Source organism: Thermobia domestica, chromosome 18, assembly GCF_964235325.1.
Source record: "Thermobia domestica chromosome 18, izTheDome1.hap1.1, whole genome shotgun sequence".
Classification (NCBI taxonomy): Eukaryota; Metazoa; Arthropoda; class Insecta; order Zygentoma; family Lepismatidae; genus Thermobia; species Thermobia domestica.
The window spans coordinates 2083315-2103068 of NC_137471.1; the positions used below are offsets into that span (position 1 = coordinate 2083315).

At 36.8% G+C, this 19754-nt stretch overlaps 1 protein-coding gene across 3 annotated transcripts in view; it reads right to left on the reverse strand.

Annotated features, from left to right (window-relative positions):
* LOC145675969 (uncharacterized) overlaps window positions 1-19754 on the reverse strand; it is a 617917-nt gene that overhangs the window by 315474 nt on the left and 282689 nt on the right. For all 3 annotated transcript variants that reach the window (XM_081746793.1, XM_081746794.1, XM_081746792.1), the window contains exon 2: window positions 2996-3103. In XM_081746793.1, coding sequence (XP_081602919.1) covers window positions 2996-3103 — 108 coding nt within the window. The remainder of the gene's footprint in view (window positions 1-2995; window positions 3104-19754) is intronic.

Here is a 19754-nt window from a genome sequence, read left to right on the forward strand (position 1 = left end):
TACAGAGTCAAGAGAAGGCGGCCGGAAGCAAACTTATTTTTTCGTTGCCAAACCAGTCAACACAACATGCTAAACTAAACCAACTATTTTTTTCCTTTTATTACAAAACCTGGACAAAGTCCAAACCTTTTATTTGGAAAGATTCCACTAAATAGATTCGACCACTCGAAATGGTTGGCTTGGTCACTATCTAAAGCCTTACACAAATACTTCAGAAAGAGGAGGCCTACAATTCTCTTACAGAATACCATAATACAATGTGTCACTAAGGTAGATTTCCCTTCAGAGAATAAACGAAAGGCTCAGAAGTACCCACACAGCCTAATACGTTACAGTCTAGGGGCCTTATACAGTCATTTTGACGTAAGGCTTTGACTAACGCATGATTATCAAAAGTATACAAAAATCCCTGATTAGCACGTTGTAGTTCACTAAGTTAATCACATGTGACTAATTTAGAGCAGAGGGGACTCCTGGTTTAGCCACAATAAACTTACATTATGAGATTAGAGCCGCATTGGCTCAGTGGTAGAGCGTTAACCTCTGGTGCATGGGGTCCTTGGTTCATCCCCAGTTCGCGCCAAGTGAGCTTTATGGTAGACAAACGCTGTGTGCGTGCGTTTTCTCGGGGTTCTCCCGTTTCCTCCCACTTTCTTCATTCCACCGTTTCATTCACCGTTTTTCTCATCATCACCGTCTTATTTCGCCTAGCCGGTATAACTGTGGTATGTAAAACTTACAGATTTTTATGAGATTATAAAGGCATACCTAACTTTCTTTCCTTTCACCTCATCGGGTGAATTAACTATGAGGCAGCTATTAAGCCGAGTCCTCTACGATATACAACTGATTCTTAAGTGAACATAAGAGATGAGTAGAAAATATCCAGTTTTCTCAGGGATACATACAACTGATCGATAAATTATCTTCCCTTATAATTACAACATAATCCATCTATTGTCGCTAATATTAATTGACTTCTTCTTATTCCCAACGTGAATATATTCTTCAGAAATGAATACGTTGATTATAATTCGATTTCGCAACATTTATAAGTTGTGACGTCAAACCGCAAAGAAAACATTTCGAACTTCGTATTTCATATATTTTCATTTTTACAGACTACGCATGCGTACATCTAGATTTCTGTATTTGCCACATTTATTATTTTCATTTGATATATTAGTTAATCATACCCAAATCAATTTATTATACCAACTCCAAGCATATTTTGAATACCAAAAAATACAACCTCTTCAGTATAGATAACACAATACTAATCGCATGACTAACGCTCGATTAACAAATTCTCTCTGAATACCGTCCTAGGTGTCTTATGCTGAACCAAACAGATGGATCGGTTAGGAAATGAAATGAAATCTTTAGTTTTACGTCCCACGATTATGCCGGTTAGGCTAAAAGAGACGATGATGATGAGAAATGAATGAAATGGTGGAATGAAGAAAGTGGGAGGAAACGGGAGAACCCCGAGAAAACCCACGAGCACGGTGTCTGTCCACCACAAAGTCCACACGGCGCGAGCTGGGATCGAACTTGGGACCCCATGCACCGGAGGTGAACACTCTACCACTGAGCCACCGATGGATCAGTTAGGAATCGGTTCGTTAATAGAATGTGATATTCACCGCGACAGTAGTAGAAATCAACCACTTCTGGTTTCTACTAGTGGTGAGCACAAAAACAGGTTTTTCGGTTTCCGGTTTCTACATAAACCGAAACCGGTTTTTGAAAATTAAAAAACTCTTTTCTTGCCGAAACCGGTTTCGGTTTTCTTCAAAACCGGTTCCGGTTTTCTCCAAATCCGGTTTCAGTTTTTCAAAAAATTCATTCTATTTCTGACCAGAATAGTGCTTCGTTGTTCTACGGAAACCGAGTTCGTTTCAACAGAAATAGTTTTATGTGCTTTCCAAAAACAGTTTTCACAGAAACCAGTTTGGGTGAAAACCGAACCGGGTTTTGGAAAAAACTCGTTAACCAGTTTCGGTGAAAAACCGAACCGGTTTTGGAGAAAACCGCAATGTCGGTTTTCCGAATTTCGGCTTTTATAAAAAAAAGGTTTTGCCGATCCCTAGTTTTTACATTGATTACCATAAAGCGAAAATAATAATGAGAAACGGTTTTCTGCAATCGAGTTGAGTTGATTTTGAGTTTAACGTCCCGTTAGCAGCGAGCCTATATAAGACGTGGACCTACTGATTAACGTGAAATCCGAACCACATGAGCTCCCGCCGGGAATCGAACCCGGGTCTCCCGCGCCAAAGGTGCGTACGCTAACCGGTTAGCCAAGGAGGAGCTCCTTCTGCAATCGATTAGACCCTAAGCGTCCTAAGAATAGATTTCATCTCCATCCTTAACTAACTAACTAACTAACTAACTCTATGGCCTATGAAACCCGGAGGTTATATGCCGCGTTCACAAAAGCTCTCCACTGACTTCTATCCTTAACTCTCTATTAAAACCGGAAGAGGTAGAAATCTACAACCACTCCAGCTTCAATATTGATAAAACATCACGCCATACAAACCAAACTCCATTACGTGGTAAACCCGCAACACTGCTATCTGCTTTATAGACTGCGCACTCTATCAAATAGCTCTTTCACTAGCGTCATCAGACGGGCTATTCTGTGAGTTTAGGTTAATTTCACACATAGTATGCCGTTCCTACGCCGTGCTCCGATAGACTATTTCGAAGAGAAGCTAGCTCGGTCGTGGCTGCGATCCTTCGGCTTTCTTCGGAGCACACGAAGCGACACGAAGTTAATCACAACCAGTTGGAAATAATGTACAAAGCAGTAGCGGAATGGCAAGACATCGTATGCTGTGTGTGGTTGGTCGACCTGTTTCCCGCCGCTCGAATTACAGATCTGCTTCACCTATGATAAATGTACGAACGGGGGAGGGGATGTGCGCGTGTCATGCTTCTTGCGTTAGTATTGTATTTTGTACTTTTACTTCAACGTTGATGCACTCACCTGGCAGAAGATGGCGTTTTAGGCTTTTCTAATGAATCGCGACCTGGATCCCACGGAGTGTCCTTCGGTTCTAGTTGTTTCTCTTTTCCTCTCCGACCACTGGACGCCCTACAATGAAAAAAAATACAGAAAACATTGTTAGTCCTGAAACTATAGGAATAGTGAGTATGTTGAAACGCAATGTAATGTTGTATTTTTCTGAAGTTATGTATCTCCGAGTTATGCCATTGATAACTAAATAACGGATGTTAGGCAAAACGTCTATTCTTTAATATTAAAGATATAATTTTAAAAAATAACGTTTTAAAGTTTATATGGGAATTCTAGTTTCAATTTAAGCCAATTTTATTCGGCCTATTTTGCCTATTCCTGCCTAAATAATTCCTTTAGTGCCTAATGTTGGCTATTCTATGCAGTTTCTTCAAAATAAGACTTTATTGGGGAAAAAATTATATAATTTACTATTTCAAGAAACAATTCTGCCTCTTCCGAAAAATATAGAACTAAGTGTTGTTTGTAGTTATACAATGTCGTAAAACTTTGGACTGCTATGTGTAATGATGAAGTGCTCTAAAACTTTGGACTGCTGTATGTATTGATAAGTGTATAAAATTTGAACTCTTATGCGTAGTGATAAAGTGATGTAGAGAATGTATTTACCAAATATACATGTCAATAGGTCTACATGTCAAGTTTTTATGTACTCAGTAAAAGAAGATATTAACAAACAGCAAGGACGTACGCAGGGGCTGGGTCCTGGGGGTCCGGATTCCCCCTCCAAAAAAATTCAACTTTTGTGTAAATTTAGCCTAATTTTAGGGTCAATTTTAGGAATTTTAATATAAAATACTCTCATATTGAGTTTGGACCCCCCCCCGAAATAAATTCCTGCGTACGCTACTGACAAACAGGTATATCTATATTCTTTTAACATTACCTATGACTTGAATTTATTTTTAATAATATTGAGTATTTATCTTCATTATTTCGAGTTACATTTTAGTGCCTATTTTTTTACATTTCAAGTGCTTATTTGCCTGACTATTTTCCATGTTTTTAATGCCTGAACATCCAGTCTCTATTGATAACTATCCGGCGTTTTTTTCTTTCTTTTTTCGAATTGCCCTCGTATAATATAAACAGAATTTAAAAGAATAGAAGTTCCCCAAACTCTATTTATTCATAAAAAAAAATAATTACTTTGAACTCGCAGTCACTCAATAATATAAATTGCTTGCTAGCTTAACATAAACCATAAAAACGCAACATTAAAGAAAAAGTAGTCCACCGTCTATTGCTTGTTATGACAACTAACAGAAGCGTACTACAACGTGGTAATTCAAATGTACATACTCCATTCGATACTAGGCTCGGTAAAAACACGTGAATTATAGGTCTTGTCATGGTTGGTACTGCTATCTCTCCTTCTAATTTTCGTTCATAACTTCGAAGTACATAAAAGGTAACGGTTTCTATTCTTATTTTATTTATTAGCAAAAGAAAAAACAACTGGTGAAACTCAAAACAACAATAGCTATTTGAAGATGCCACAGAACATGAATAAAATGAAAATACATGTATATGTCTGCAGTGTTGCCATTTTTACGAAACATACAAGGCTGTGTGCTACAGATACCACCCTGGAACTTAGTTCATGTCATAAAAGATTAAAAAATAAGTTCTATTCTAGTCATGATTTAGTAAGTTTATTTTGCCTGAGATTAGTCTTGTCTGAACACATTTTGTTAATCTCCATCTCAGGGAAACAATTTATTTGATGTATAAAGTTAATCAACTGAGTTTTATCTTATGATACGTAGCGGGTTTAATCATCAATTTAATTACCCTGAAAAAAATCAATTCAATTATCTGAAGCAATTAATTAGTATAAATATTAGGCTAAATCCTGGGGAAAATTAATCAGTATTAAATCGAAAAGTTAAATAATGTAAATGTCTGAGAAGATTTTCTTCATTGTTGAAATGACTTGATTGTTGAAATGGATATCCAATCTTTAACAATGAAACTGTTCCAACAATGAAGAAAATTCTAAATAAAAAAAAATCGGCACGGATGGTTCCCTTTAATAGGTTATGAAGTTCCTTTTCTAAAAATTTGAAGTCTGTAGGTTGAAATTTGTAACAGAAATCGTTAATTTTCGTGAGAGGTAAAAATAAATGGAAGAGATATGAAGATTGTACTGCCATCTATCGACAAAACCTGTCCCTTTACACCAACCTTAAGTACTTCTTTTTTGAAAATAATTTAGTTAAGAACTTTATTTTTAAAGATGTCGAGAAATGTCTGAAGTCTCTACGTTGAAATTTGTAAAAGAAATTGTAAATTTTCGTGAAAGGTAAAAAATACATGGGAGAGATACGAAGACTGTAGTGACATCTATCGGCAAAACCTGTCCCTTTACACTAACCTTAAACGGTTTCTCTTGGATATGTTAGTTTTGTAATTATCTTAGGATACAGTTTGGCTTATTCGTAGAGTGCCCACTTCTGGTGTATAGCGTTCCTGATTCGATCCCATATTGCGGGCTTTGTGGTGGACAAACATCGTGTGTGTTGGTTTTCTCAAGGTTCTCCCTTGCCTCACACTTTCTTTGTTCCGCCATTTTGTTCATTATTATCACCACGGATAATCATGGGACATTGATGCATGTTTCCCCTCTTCACGCTCGCGAAGATTCCATACAGCACAACAGTATATTCCAGAAATTAACCGGACTATTTCATGTATCACATGACTCATTTAAACTTTTTGAGCAAGATTCAAAATGGCGACCATTCACCTGACACGCACTATAAAGGTTTCTGCTCGGTCTAACGTGTCCACACAATTACCAATTCCGGCCATCTATACTTGCTTTCATTTTATAAGGGGTGTTAACTGACTTCTGCCTCATCCTGTAGTTTCCATTTGGTCCATGATGTCTCAATACAGTGACAACGCTACCTTCAATTTCTTCAGGATCAAACAGAGTGACAGCAGCTCTATAATTAAGACTTTTGTAAGAAGCGTGTGGCCCTTTACGGATCAGAGACAAGAGTATTGAGAAAAGCTGAAATATCAAAGCTGGAAGCATTTGAAATGTGGAGTTGGTGCAGAATGCTGCGCATATCATAGACCGAGAGGAAAAGGAATGAAGACGTACTAAAGGAAGCTAATGATGGACGACAGATCATGAAGATAATAGGAAAAAGAAGAAACTTTGGCCATCTTATTTCGCACTCCGACTGGATCATTGTGCTGATAGAGGGAAAGGCAGAAGGAAAACCAGGAAGAGGAAGACCAAGGATAGAATATCTAGGTGCAGTTTCGCTATTATATATATATATAGTTGTATATTACTTGACCAAGGTGACTTTCTCAATACCAAAGATTGTGTTCGCTGATCGAGAATCAAACTCAGGATTAGATGCTCATAGTAATAACAGTTCAGCTATCTGGAAGGATTACTTGATGCATGTAATGCAACACAAATTAATGGAACACCGCCTTCAATATAACATTCACAAAAGAGGATTTTATAGATTTATTTTTTCCCTAACTCCAGTCACGTCCAAGGCGTGCTACCATCTCTATTGTGATATTCGTTACACGCTATAGGAAGTGACGCCCACTTTATCTTTAACTCACATTACACGCACATCCATACACGCAGACATACGTACATGTCTGTCCATATATTGTATGTATACCAACATCCCTTCTCCCCTCGCCTTGCTGTCATAAACATTCTGCATGTAAGCTTTTCCCACGCATCCTCTATGTACACACACACACACACGGAACCATGTATATAATAGTCACTGCAAAAGGCACTGGTGCATGCCGCGTAAATGTGTGGACCATGTACATGGATGGAATGTCTAATACGACGAGTTCTTTGTAGGTATCTTTCTTTCCTTCTTTCTTTCTTTCTTTCTTTAACCGTCTAAAAGCGGCAAAGTAAGATGTAGCAGTTCTTGATAATACAAAGGCATACTTCTCTTACGGTAAACAATACAGCAAGTGCTCTGTACAAGTTCAAAGTAACTGGTTACTCACGACTTTTGAAAGTAAAAAATATATCTTTTCTTTTTCTTTCGGTTTTCTTTCTTTTTTTCTAGTATCAACCGAAAAGGAAGGAGGAAAAAAGGCAAGAATAGAGAAAGTACAGATTACTGAAAGATTGTGCGTGTAGACTTTTCACATATGCGCACCAAAGCACCAAATCAATATTATATATATATATATATATATATATATATATATATATATATATATATATATATATAGTATATCGTTTTGTATCTTGCAATAGGTCCTATGTTGAAAATCACAACTTTACATGAGAGCGAGAAAACTGTTTTGCATCTTACAGTTTTGAAATAGGACGAGATATAGAACTTTTCTGCATTCTTTTTTATAACTCTGCTATTATTAGCCGCATACATACAATACCTTGCCAGGTGATTAAACAACTGCCGCCAGATCCAATACGGTGTTAACTAAAAATGCCCAAATTTTAAATACGACATTTGCAAGATACAGAACGATATTCTGATGCATGTCTTCTTTGAAATTATGCAATTGCTCTCCTTTGTAACATGATTCCACCTTCCTGAAAGAAACTGCCTCTAAAACGATGATGTTCATGATGTAGTAGCGCCCTGTGGTATTTAAAAATTCTGTTTCATGTACAGGGTGTTTCAAAACAATACTGACAACGTTTGGGAGGTGATTCCTGACATCAAGATAAGACAAAGAGTATAGACCAACCTGGGTGCACAAACGCTTCCTTTCGGAGTTATAGGCTGCGAAAGCATGAAAAAATGAACGTCAAAGGTCCACAGCTTCAATACTATGTGACCTAACGTAGTCGCGCCAGGACTTCACTGAGGAACTAATATGTGCACTATCCAAAGATACGCGTTTCACAATCCTACGGTATTCGCATGACAATATTATGGAGGGAGTTTAGCTACGCGTATATAGTCTGAAGTACGTACCAACTACTATAAAAATTGTTGCGGAAGTACCGCAATATCCTGAAACATGGATATTTGGATAGGGCACATACTAGTTCGTACGTGAAGTTTTAACCTGACTACGGTAGGTCCCATAGTTTTGGAGGTATTGACCTTTGAAGTTCATTTTTTCGTGTTTTCGATACCCTATAACTCCGAAAGGACGCATTAGTACACCCAGGTTAGTCTATACTTTTTGTCTTATCTTGGCGTCAGGAATGATCTCCCAAACGTTATCGGTGTTGTTTGTAACATCCTGTATAGGTCAAAATGTGTAACACTAATTAGTGTAGACAAATAAATGTAATATTTTATCGTTTACTAGAAACAAAAATCAAACAGAGTTTAATTATTCAATGAATCAGATCTTCCTAAATAGATTAAATTGAGTCAAAGATCTTGGAGTTACATTTGATACGAGACCAGCATTTAATAACCATATAGAGAACATAGTTAATGAATCTCTCAAGATGTAAGGGTTCATAATTAGAACTGGAAAGGAACTTAACAACACTACCACGCTAATAAAAATGTATTATTCCCATGTCCGATCAAAACTGGAATACGCTGCTGTGATCTGGAATCCATTGCAACAGCAATACCGATACCAATTGGGAAAAGTCCAATCTAAATTTATCAAATACTTGGCATATAAGAGAACTGAAATCTATTTATCTTATGGAAACTTTCTAACAATAATGGACAACTTCTGTATCCCTACACTTGAACAAAGGCGAAAAGGGTGATTTGATTTTTTTTTCTCCATAAAATAGTATACAAGCAGTTTAATTGTACGGATCTGATTCCGACACTAAATTTTAATGTCCTGATACTTCAAAAACCTGTTGATAGCTCTGGCCTGTTCTGTTGCAAAAAGGCAGGGATCAATGTATTATTGAAGTCACCAACCTGGAGAACCTGCTCTTCTTATAATAAAATGTGTAGAACACAAAGAAATTAACATATGTTATATGAACTATATGTTTAAGAAAGCTATTGTAATACACCAACACTATAATTGGGCTTATGCCTGTTGTGTTGATGACAAATAAATAAATAAATACGTAATAAGTTTACGTAGTGTTATCTGAAGAAAGAATACAACTTTTGTGGGATTGCAACAGTGTTACTCTGGTGGTATTTCAGAGTATGTAAAAATAAAACGTCCTCAGACACTTGTATCGTAGAAAATTCCAGCGATTTTGTACATGTTCATTTAAAAGTTACTAAGGGTGTTTCAAAGATAAATGATCCATCCAGTATGTATAATAGATTTTTAAAGTTCAAATTGATACCAGCAAATCTTGGATCATATTCGGTTAGATCGCTATATATAAAACAGTGAAATTCCATCTCTCTTTAACCAAACAATCCTCATAAGTTGTTTTTAACAAAGTGGTTTAAAAAAAATTGGCACCGAAGGAGTCTTAAAAGAAAAGGAAAGGAAAAAATAGAAAAATAAAACTTTTCCATATCTATGCTTAAAAAAAAAAAAAAAAAGAGTGAATTAAAACGAACAACAAACATTAAATGTCATATAGGAAAACGTTTGCCAAATGGGCAAGCAAGCAGTCTCACATTCGCCAGCAAAAGCTATTTGGCCGCATGCAATATATGCATTTGAATGCAAGGGGGACATACCAACGGCAGAAGAAATTTTAATTTAAATTCGCTATTTCTGTAACCGTGCCATATTTTTTTTTTTAGTCCGGAAGAAAGAAAGAAAAAAGTAATTAAACGACATATACATCCGGCTGAACAGCTTTTTGTTTGGGAGCTTCCAGAATTAAAATTAAGCACACAAAGAGGAGATTTAGTTTCAGTGTCGCATCCTTGACCTTTCGTATTTCGAACTGCGACTTAATCCAATTCAAAACTATGGAGAAACATTTACCTTTGCTTACGAAGCACTTACATCACGAGCACGAGCTCTTAACGGAAAAGGAAAAACATATATTAATTGAAATGTCATTCTAGTACCAACAGGAACGAAATAAACATCTATCATCAGTGTTAAATCTAGAGATGCAAAAAAGCCGGCTTTTTTGAATCGATGGTTTTTTTCACATAAAAAGCCGGCTTTTTTGGGAAAAAAACGAGAATTTTGGAAATTTTGGCTTTTTTCAACTTCATGATTTTTCTATCTAAATAGCTTTCTTATAGTATATTCTATAGTTAGATAAGAATTCCATGACCTGAATGTGATATTTCGCTCTGAAATTCACCATCAAGATGGATGGAGCACATGTTTTACGAATTAAAGCTAACATGAAGAATGTAGTATTTGAGGGTAATTTTAGAGGCTATTTAACTTTATTTTAACTTTTGAGTTATCGACATCTCTTTTCTTCTCTAGTTTGTCATCCGTGTTTCATTTCTAAGAGCTTTTAGTACTCTAGCTTCTAGCGCAAAAGTTATACTTGCCCGTTTTTCTATTTATCCGTCAAAGCGTACGTTTTTCAATATATCCGTCAAGCCGTACTTCCATATTTCTGTTATACTGTAGCTGTGAAGTGATTTAGCAATAATTTTCCGGACACAACCTTGAATACCAATTTATACAAACAATCAGTAGCGGATTTAGAAAAGTACTTTAGGAGGGTTTTTTCTGATTGTTTCGTTTCCTAAAAAGTCCTAATTTTATTTGGGAAGTGCTTGAAGTTTATGAGTACAGGCATAATATTTCGTTTCGTTTATATGTTTAGCAATAATCTTCCGGATACAACTTTAAAAATCATTTTATACTGAGAATCAGTGGCGGATTTAGAAAAGTATTTTGGGAAGGGTTTCTTACTAATGTTTAGTTTTTTTAAACATTCGTAATTTTTATTTGACGGGAGCTTAAAGTTTATGAGTAAAGGCATAAATAATAGATATTTCGTTTGTTGCAGACATTCCGTAACTTTGGGCAACGGGCTTCAGTCCGAAAGACCGCCCCCCTAACCTTCGCAAAACCGTCACTGCTGGTAATTAGTAATAATAACGATTTAAAAACAATAAAAAAGGAAGTCGCCCAACTTACAGTACACGCACTATTTCTACTTTCACAGATGGAATGAAGAAAAGCTTTGTCAGAATGGTCGAATGCTGGTTGAATCCCGGACTTCCCGATAAAGCGCAAAAGCTAATCACTCAGTCATGTTTGTTGTGGAGTTGTATTTAGCTTAACTTAAATATATTCCGTAGTTTTTTTTTTGGGGGGGGGGGAGTTCCGTAATGATATGTTGAATCCCTCTTGTTAAAAATTCAGAAAACTTGAGGATTGGGTAAACTGTGATGGTGGTTCTATAAAACTTAACTGTAGAATTTCAAGAATATACAGAACCAAAAGCTCTAGATGTGCAGCCTTTAAGTGTATCATATAAATCTAAGTATTTGTCTTATGTTATGTTTTAATTTTATTTTGTTTCAAAAAGAGTGTATGGAATATTTTGAAGTAAAAATACTACATACTATTTTGCTAGTTATTTGTGTATTCTTTAAAAAGAAGTGTTTACTTTTAGAGTTGGCTGGTTTACACCAACTTTTTTTTTTTTTAATAACTGGTTTAAACCACAAAAATAAAAAGAATGAAAAATGCGAATCGTGTGAACTTCATGGTAACGTTTCCAGATATCAAACCACCTGCAATAGTTTTATTTCCCTTTCACCTTTTAATCAAGGTGTCCCATGTTCAATTCTCGGTCGAACCACAAACCTTCTTTCATGCGTAACCCAAGTAGCGGTTCGGATGTCAGTTTAAGCGAAAGTCTTCTCCTTGATAACCTCGGTATTTCGTAAGGATGTTAAGCCTAAATATACGAAACAAACCAAATTGTATATTTCTGCATGCCTAAATGCGTGTTGTTTTATAAAGAAGCCAATATTGCTTAAATATATTGATAGAAATTGGCAAAATTTATCGATTGCCTACGTAGCTTCCAACATTAGCTTGGATTGGACTTTCAATGATATCTACGTACCGGTACTAAATTTGTAATTTAATACCTCAGTTTTAGCGTACTGATTATGGTACGTTGACCTTTAAATTTTACATGCAAAGCAATAACAGAATTTTCTCGTTATTGTCTTACATTTCAAGTAATGACGGGATTTTCCCAATGGCTAGGGCGGGAGATTCTGAACTTAAGAAATTTACTGACCGCACTTCTTTAAGCTTATGGGAGTTCTTCCGGCATAACCCCGCTGTTGCATAATAACATCAAGGCGAAACAAACTTATTTCTGTGAATATGTAATATAAATACATAAAGCAAAAAATCTAAGTCAAAAAAGCCTGGTTTAAACCAAAAAAGCCTGGTTTAAACATCCCCCAAAAAACGGGTTTTTGGCATTTTCAAAAACAACCACGGTTCTTGCCAACTCTGCTTACTTTCGTATATAGGAGGTTAAAACATTCTTATTATATATAGGAAAGGGGGGCAAGAGTACGCAAATTTTAATTAAACTTATATATTTTGGTAAAAAATAGTCACAACGGAAAACTTTTACATGGAAAACAAAACTTGAACTCTCCTTTACGAAATGTGAACTCAACTTTTATATACCTCTATTCATAGAGGAACTAGAACTCATAAAATGAAAACATTCAAATTCGTACTCTTGCCCCTATATGTGGGGCAAGAGTACGAAATCAAAGGGGCAAGAGCACGCACCCTAAAGAGCATTAACTATTATCACAGATGAAGGTGCTTACTCCTTTACATGATGTGCATTGTTCATGCCACCATTCATGGCATCTTGCGCACTTGATCCAGTCTTCTATTGGTGGATCACTGTAGATGATATTGCATAATGGACACTCGTACATTACTTCCTCACTGACCTGAGGAGTTGTAGCTACAAATTCGGTTGTAGCTTTCCTGGTGCAAGATGATGTTTGCCTTTGCTCTTTGGAGGGCGTCGTTCGGAAGTAAGTTCTGCTTGAAAGGAGAGGATGTCAGAATCTCTGACTTCGAGAAGATCAAGATCTACTGGTTGAGTGCTTGGTAGAAGTTGGAGGAGGACTGACAACCACCAAAGGAGTGCATGATGTAGATGGTCCACATGGGCCCCTGCTTACCTCCAGTAAAGATCAGTTTACTGGTTGAAGGTTTGGTAACCAATGAACGAGCAGCCAGCAGAGAAGTGTTTGATGTGGACAATCTGCATGAGCTCCTGCTTGCTTCTAGTGAGAATCCAGTGTTACTGGTTGAAGGTTAGGTAACAGATGAATGAGAACGAGCAACCGGCAGAAGAGTATTTGAAGTGGACAGTCCGCATGAGCTTTTGCTTGCTTCTAGTGAGGATCTAGCGTTACTGTTTAAAGGTTTGGTAACAGATGGAGGAGGACGAGCAACTGGCAAAGGAGTGTTTGATCTGGATGCACCGCATAGGTCCCTTTTTACTTCCAGTGAATCATCCGATGAACGATTTTGGGCTCTATTCAGGTCTGATGCTTGACTTGTTGCTTCAGGAATGCTTTCGTCTTCAGACCTGGCTTCTACATTTAAGTCTACCACATCCACAATAGAAGGAAGAAAATCTTCAGTGAACACATCTGGATTCAGTAGGACAACTCCAGATTCTTGAAGGCTGGATACCAAGGGTTGCAGCTTTGTAGTGAGCCTCAGTAAACAAGCTCGCAACTTGGAATTATGTGGGATGGATGATTCCTCATCCATTTATCACACGCTGTTGAATACCAGGATTTCAGCGGGTCAAAAAAGGAGCGATCTAATGGTTTCAAATTATGACTGGGATTTGGTGATAAACTCAACATCACTATCCCATTTTGCCTGCAGAAATCAATCGCTTCGATTGAAATGTGAGAGGTCTGATTGACAACAAGTAAAAACACATTTTTCGTAACCAAATTTGATCGCACATGTTGGTGTAAATAATATAACCATTCTACGAAAAGTTGTGAGTTGATGAACCAGAATTAGATATTCGAACAGAACCTGGCGGCGAGCCATCGAATAATTCTTGTGTCATTTGTTTTGTGGGAAATATCTTGGGAATAAAGGAACCAGATGCACTCCATGAAACAGCTATTGTGTTAACTCCAAAATCACTAGATACAGTTTTATTCACAACTGATTTTTAGTCGATTTTGGAACTTTATGAGGAACCGTATTTATGAGAGTTTCGTACATGTTGTAGATATCCCGTGGAGAAAAGCCGTTTTGTCTTACAAGATTTTTAGACAATTAAGAAAGCATTCAACTTGTGGTTTGCTACAACCACGAGCTCTCCCCAGACCAGTCTTTGAAGGCTGTTGCAAAGCAATTGTTAAATGTCTACGACGGAAAGACTCTGTCCAATCTCTTTCTGCCATTCGATTCACATGGCTAAAGGATATGGGGCAACTAGTTACGTTCAGCAAAATTGTATGCCATTCTTCTTAGATCTTTTAAAGTTAATTCATAGAAGAGTTGATCCGGTAATGTGTTATATTCCACTAATTCGTTCTCCATTTCTTCGGTAAATAGGTCTACTTGCTTTATTGTACCTAAAGACGTTGCAGATTCTCATTCAAAAAAAGAAAAGAAAAATCCTTAATTCTCCTCATATCAGTAATGGGAATGCATAGGATACAAAAAATATCAGATAATATTTAGACTCTTTATAAAAATATATTTCCAAATTCAGCTTATTCCATCAGTTACAGAATGCTTGTCACCTACAAGGGTAACTTGAGAACTTCTCGACCAATCCTTGATGAAGCTACATATTGTCAAATGTTAGGTTAGCTTCATATATCTTTATAGGATCCCATACCAATCATTGGACTGATACCGCCTTATGCAGAGTCGTTTTAACGTGTGATTACTGAAGGACTGACTACTACAGGAAACATACGGTAGTCGAACTTTTTAGTATGGCACTAATCACGCGTCAGAACGACTCTGCATAAGGCCCATTGAAGTTTCTTATTGAAGACTACTGACATTTAAGATAAAGGAGGACAAAGCATAGTATTTCTGAAACCTGAATAAAATAAGCAAGCGTAACGTTATTCAATGACTGCAGATGTCACTATCTCACACGTTTATCTGTTTCGAAAACAAACACCACCTTAGATACTGTTATGTAAGGAATGGTATTTAGAATAAAAATGTATCCCTCGTACATAAGAAAATATCAGGATTCTTCAGAATTCTTAACGTTAGAGGCTACATATGGGTACCAGTATTCGTAAAGTTTGCCGTCACTCTCTATTACAACGGAATCTACATTCATTTTTGATTGTTAGTTCTAAATCAAATTGGATTATTTTTCATAGAACAGAAGGGGCAAGAGTACGCACGCGTACCCTTGCCCCGTAGGTATCTGCGTACCCTTACCCCCTCACTACACAATTGACTTTCCCGTGATGTTGTACAGCCAACTGTTGGAAGAAAGGCAATTTACTCCATCCTGTCAAACAATTGATATGTTAGAAACTAACGCTTTATAGTACTTTGAAATCGTTATAAAATTGTGTAAGTTATTCCTTAAGTACTTATGTCCCAATATTAGATCAAACTATTAGAAAAACTAAATAATTACCTAGATAGCTTGTAGTTTGCCGCAGCACACTCAAACTTGTTTAGGTTCTAGACGCCCTTAACATCAAACTCCACGTGACGCATTATTGCCATACGCGAATATATTCACCTGATTTTAGGGAATCGTATCCTTACCCCCCACGTACTCTTGCCCCCCTCTACTCTACATTGGTCAATCCTGTGGAATTCATAATGTAAATATGTCGAAGAAAAATTGTTTGAAATATTTTTTCGAAATGCATAGTTTATTTTCGATGTTTTATATTATTATCAGCATCAACCACTAATTAAATGATTTTTTGTGTTATAGAGAAGCGATACAAAGTCTGTTTTATCAATTTAAAGCAATATTTTGAAAAAAGCCCAAAATTTCCCAAGCAAAAAAGCAAAGCAGAAAAAACCGAGTTTTTTTCCAAAAAAGCCGGTTTTTTTCCGAGCCCTTGCATCTCTAGTTAAATCATTTGAAAAAAGTTGTGTACAAAACAACCTTGCCCCGTGGCTATGTGCAACCCAACTTACATCGTTAATTATCTGGTTGCCGCATATTGCAGGATACTTTTTTTTTGTATCGCGTTGCAGAAATAATTCGATTTCTTTTATAATTAATTAATTATTACTTTTTCAAATATTTCTGAGGTAAGAACCTTACTTGCAAACAGTTTCTTCGATTAATGAAAATCACATCCAAATATGATGAACGGTTCTATGTATAATCACGAACATACATACATACACCCATGTAAAAAATTATTGTCGCATGTCTATAAATATGTTGTTGTAGGAATATACTTTGATAACGAATTTGCCCGGTATTTCTTATAATGTTAGTATGTGTATAATCGGCAAAGACATGTATGTGGAAACTTTCGTATCAAACAGCAATAAATAAGAACAACAAAACGAAAATAAAACTTTTTGGTCCATTTAGCAACATTTTGTTTTACTCATTCTAATTTTCGGATTTATAATACTTTTCCTATGAAATTTACCACAAATATATACATTTCCCGATTATACACATAGTATCAGTATTACAAGTACCCTGCAAAATCATTATCAAATTATATTCTTACAAGAAGACAGTTACAGATATACGACAATCATTGTGGACATGAGTGTACATACATACAGGTCAAACTGAGAATCTTTCTTTTTTTTAAAAAAAAAAAAAAGGTCAGTTTATAAAGTTTCCATTCTTAACATATTTTTCTCGTATATGCTCTCTTCTCGGTACCATCGGTACAAATGGACCGATTCCGTGATATCTATTCGAAGCAAATTAAAGGAAGATCTCGGAATGAAAAAGGAAATAGACAGTGTTGTAACTTGTAACGGACACAGAGGCAACTGCTCCCTCGCCATTTAAGCTTGCCGCCATTCGCGGGGGCCCTCACTTAAAAAATGGAACTTTCTTACTACATGATATGATACGAACATAAAAGCATAAATAAAGCACGGTATAAGTTCAGCACATCCTCTTGGAAAAAAAAACTTGAAATTATACGGAAATGTGTGAAAGTTTATAGTCAACTCATGATATACAGGGTTATTATAAATGATTGGATCGATTTCATAGCTCAATAATAACTGTATTACTGTATTGCGATAATTTTTTTTTTTACACACACAGAAAAACGCAAATAGTTTTTGTTAACAATTACAAATGTTCGATATGTCCTCCCTTAGTGATTCGACAGAAATCAAGTCGAAAATCAAGTTCTTCCCACACTCGACGCAGCATGACCCTATCGAATTCAAAAGCATTGTTGATGCGGGCTCGTAGTTTTGGCAGGTTTGCTGGTAGAGGAGGTGTGAACACTAAATCTTTCACTTAACCCCATACAAAAAAAAAAAGGTCTACGCATGGGGTTAGGTCAGGAGAGCGACGAGGCCATGACATGAAATGCTTTCGCAGCGCCTGTCGCCATCTTGCCTCACTGCTCACTGCTGCGCTCTCGTGGGAGGAATCTGAAGTACACCTGCAACGAATAAAACTGAGTTTTTCTACGTTACTGTTGAGTTTTGTTACAATATCTCAATTACTAGAGCTAGAATGAGTTTATGAAATCGCTTCAATCATTTATAATAATCTTGTACTATCATAGTCTGACTTCTGGTTGCCCCCCCCCCCAGTTCCTACCTTCCAGATTCGCCACTGGGGCCATTTAAGTAAAATATCTACTATTAAGACCCCCTAAAATAATAGTGTATGTATACAGGATGGTAAGAAACTATCTGAACAAACTTCGGGAGCTGATTCCCGACACCGAAACAAACAAACAAACAAACAAAATGTCCTCTGCAACTTTGGTCAGTGATGGATAGTTTCGGCGACATAAAGTGCCGAAAGCGTGGGAAAATGAAGTTCAGAGGGCCGTAATTCAAAAACAACAGAACGTAGAGAGTGCGGTTTAGATCATGACACTCGAAGTCATACGTGCTCGATTCAAAAATGTATGTTTCAAACTTCCGCAAGATGTGTGCGAGGTATTCTCCAAAGGAACTTATGGATTCCCTATAACCTGGCAAATAATCCCTATGTACCTTTGCGGAACCCCACATGATAACTCTTGAACGGAAGCTAATTTTGTACGTCCGTTAGGTTACTCCATACGATAACTCTTGAACGAAAGCTAATTTTGATTGGTTGATTGATTTTGAGTTTTACGTCCCGTTCAGCAGCGATGCTATATGAGACGTGGACCTACTGATTAACGTGGAATCCGAACCACATGAGCTCCCGCCGGGGAAAGCTAATTTTGTACGTCCGTTAGGCTACTCCACACGATAACTCTTGAACGAAAGCTAATTTTGTACGTCCGTTAGGCTACTCCTCACTATAACTCTTGAACGAAAGCTAATTTTGTACATCCGTTAGGCTACTCCACACGATAACTCTTGAATGAAAGCTAATTTTGTACGTCCGTTAGGCTACTCCACACGATAACTCTTAAACGAAAGCTAATTTTGTACGTCCATTAGGCTACTCCACACAATAACTCTTAAACGAAAGCTAATTTTGTACGTCCATTAGGCTACTCCACACGATAACTCTTGAACGGAAGCTAATTTTGTACGTCCGTTAGGTTACTCCATACGATAACTCTTGAACGAAAGCTAATTTTGATTGGTTGATTGATTTTGAGTTTTACGTCCCGTTCAGCAGCGATGCTATATGAGACGTGGACCTACTGATTAACGTGGAATCCGAACCACATGAGCTCCCGCCGGGGAAAGCTAATTTTGTACGTCCGTTAGGCTACTCCACACGATAACTCTTGAACGAAAGCTAATTTTGTACGTCCGTTAGGCTACTCCTCACTATAACTCTTGAACGAAAGCTAATTTTGTACATCCGTTAGGCTACTCCACACGATAACTCTTGAATGAAAGCTAATTTTGTACGTCCGTTAGGCTACTCCACACGATAACTCTTGAACGAAAGCTGATTTTGTACCAGATGAAATTGGAAATTCTAGTGCGTGATCCTTTTTACTGTCTTCCAGAGTGTTTTTTTTTTTTTTTAATATAGTTGCCTATAATTTGAATTAGGGATAACTTAAATCTTGGAATATATGTTTGAATGGAAAAGTACCCTGGTAAGGATAATGTGAATAAAAAAAGCCAGAGGTTGAATGGCACTGATTTAAAATTCCCCTAAAAACAGTCACTGACATAAAATAAGACCCAAAAAAGTCATGATTTCTGTACTTGTCACATTGCAGGAAAAAAGTCAAGTGCTATGTATTTTTTACGATCTTATCTATCTCTGCACATAAAACATTAATAAAAGTATACATATAAACCAAACAGCGGACGCTACGTACTCGAAGCTTTTTGTGGCGGTCATTTGTTTACTTTTAGTACGACATTACGTGTCTCATTCTCCATGCTCTAATGTTAATGTTAGAGCCCTACTACCGAAGTTTATAGTCATTTTTAATCTGCAATTTCTTTTTCCCTCTTCTCCAAAACCGCTTTCTTTTTTCTTCACGTCCTCTTCTGTGACACAGACGAGAGAGAGAGAGAAAAAAATTGTATATTGCATGCTTTTAGTCTGAAATCATGGATGCTAAAAGCACACGATACTATAAATGTATAATTTGAAAATACGAGTTACTTGGCTTTCATATAAAGTAGTTGCTTTCCATACCTAGATTCCCCTATATACAGGGGATTTCCAAACAATACCGACAACGTTTGGGAG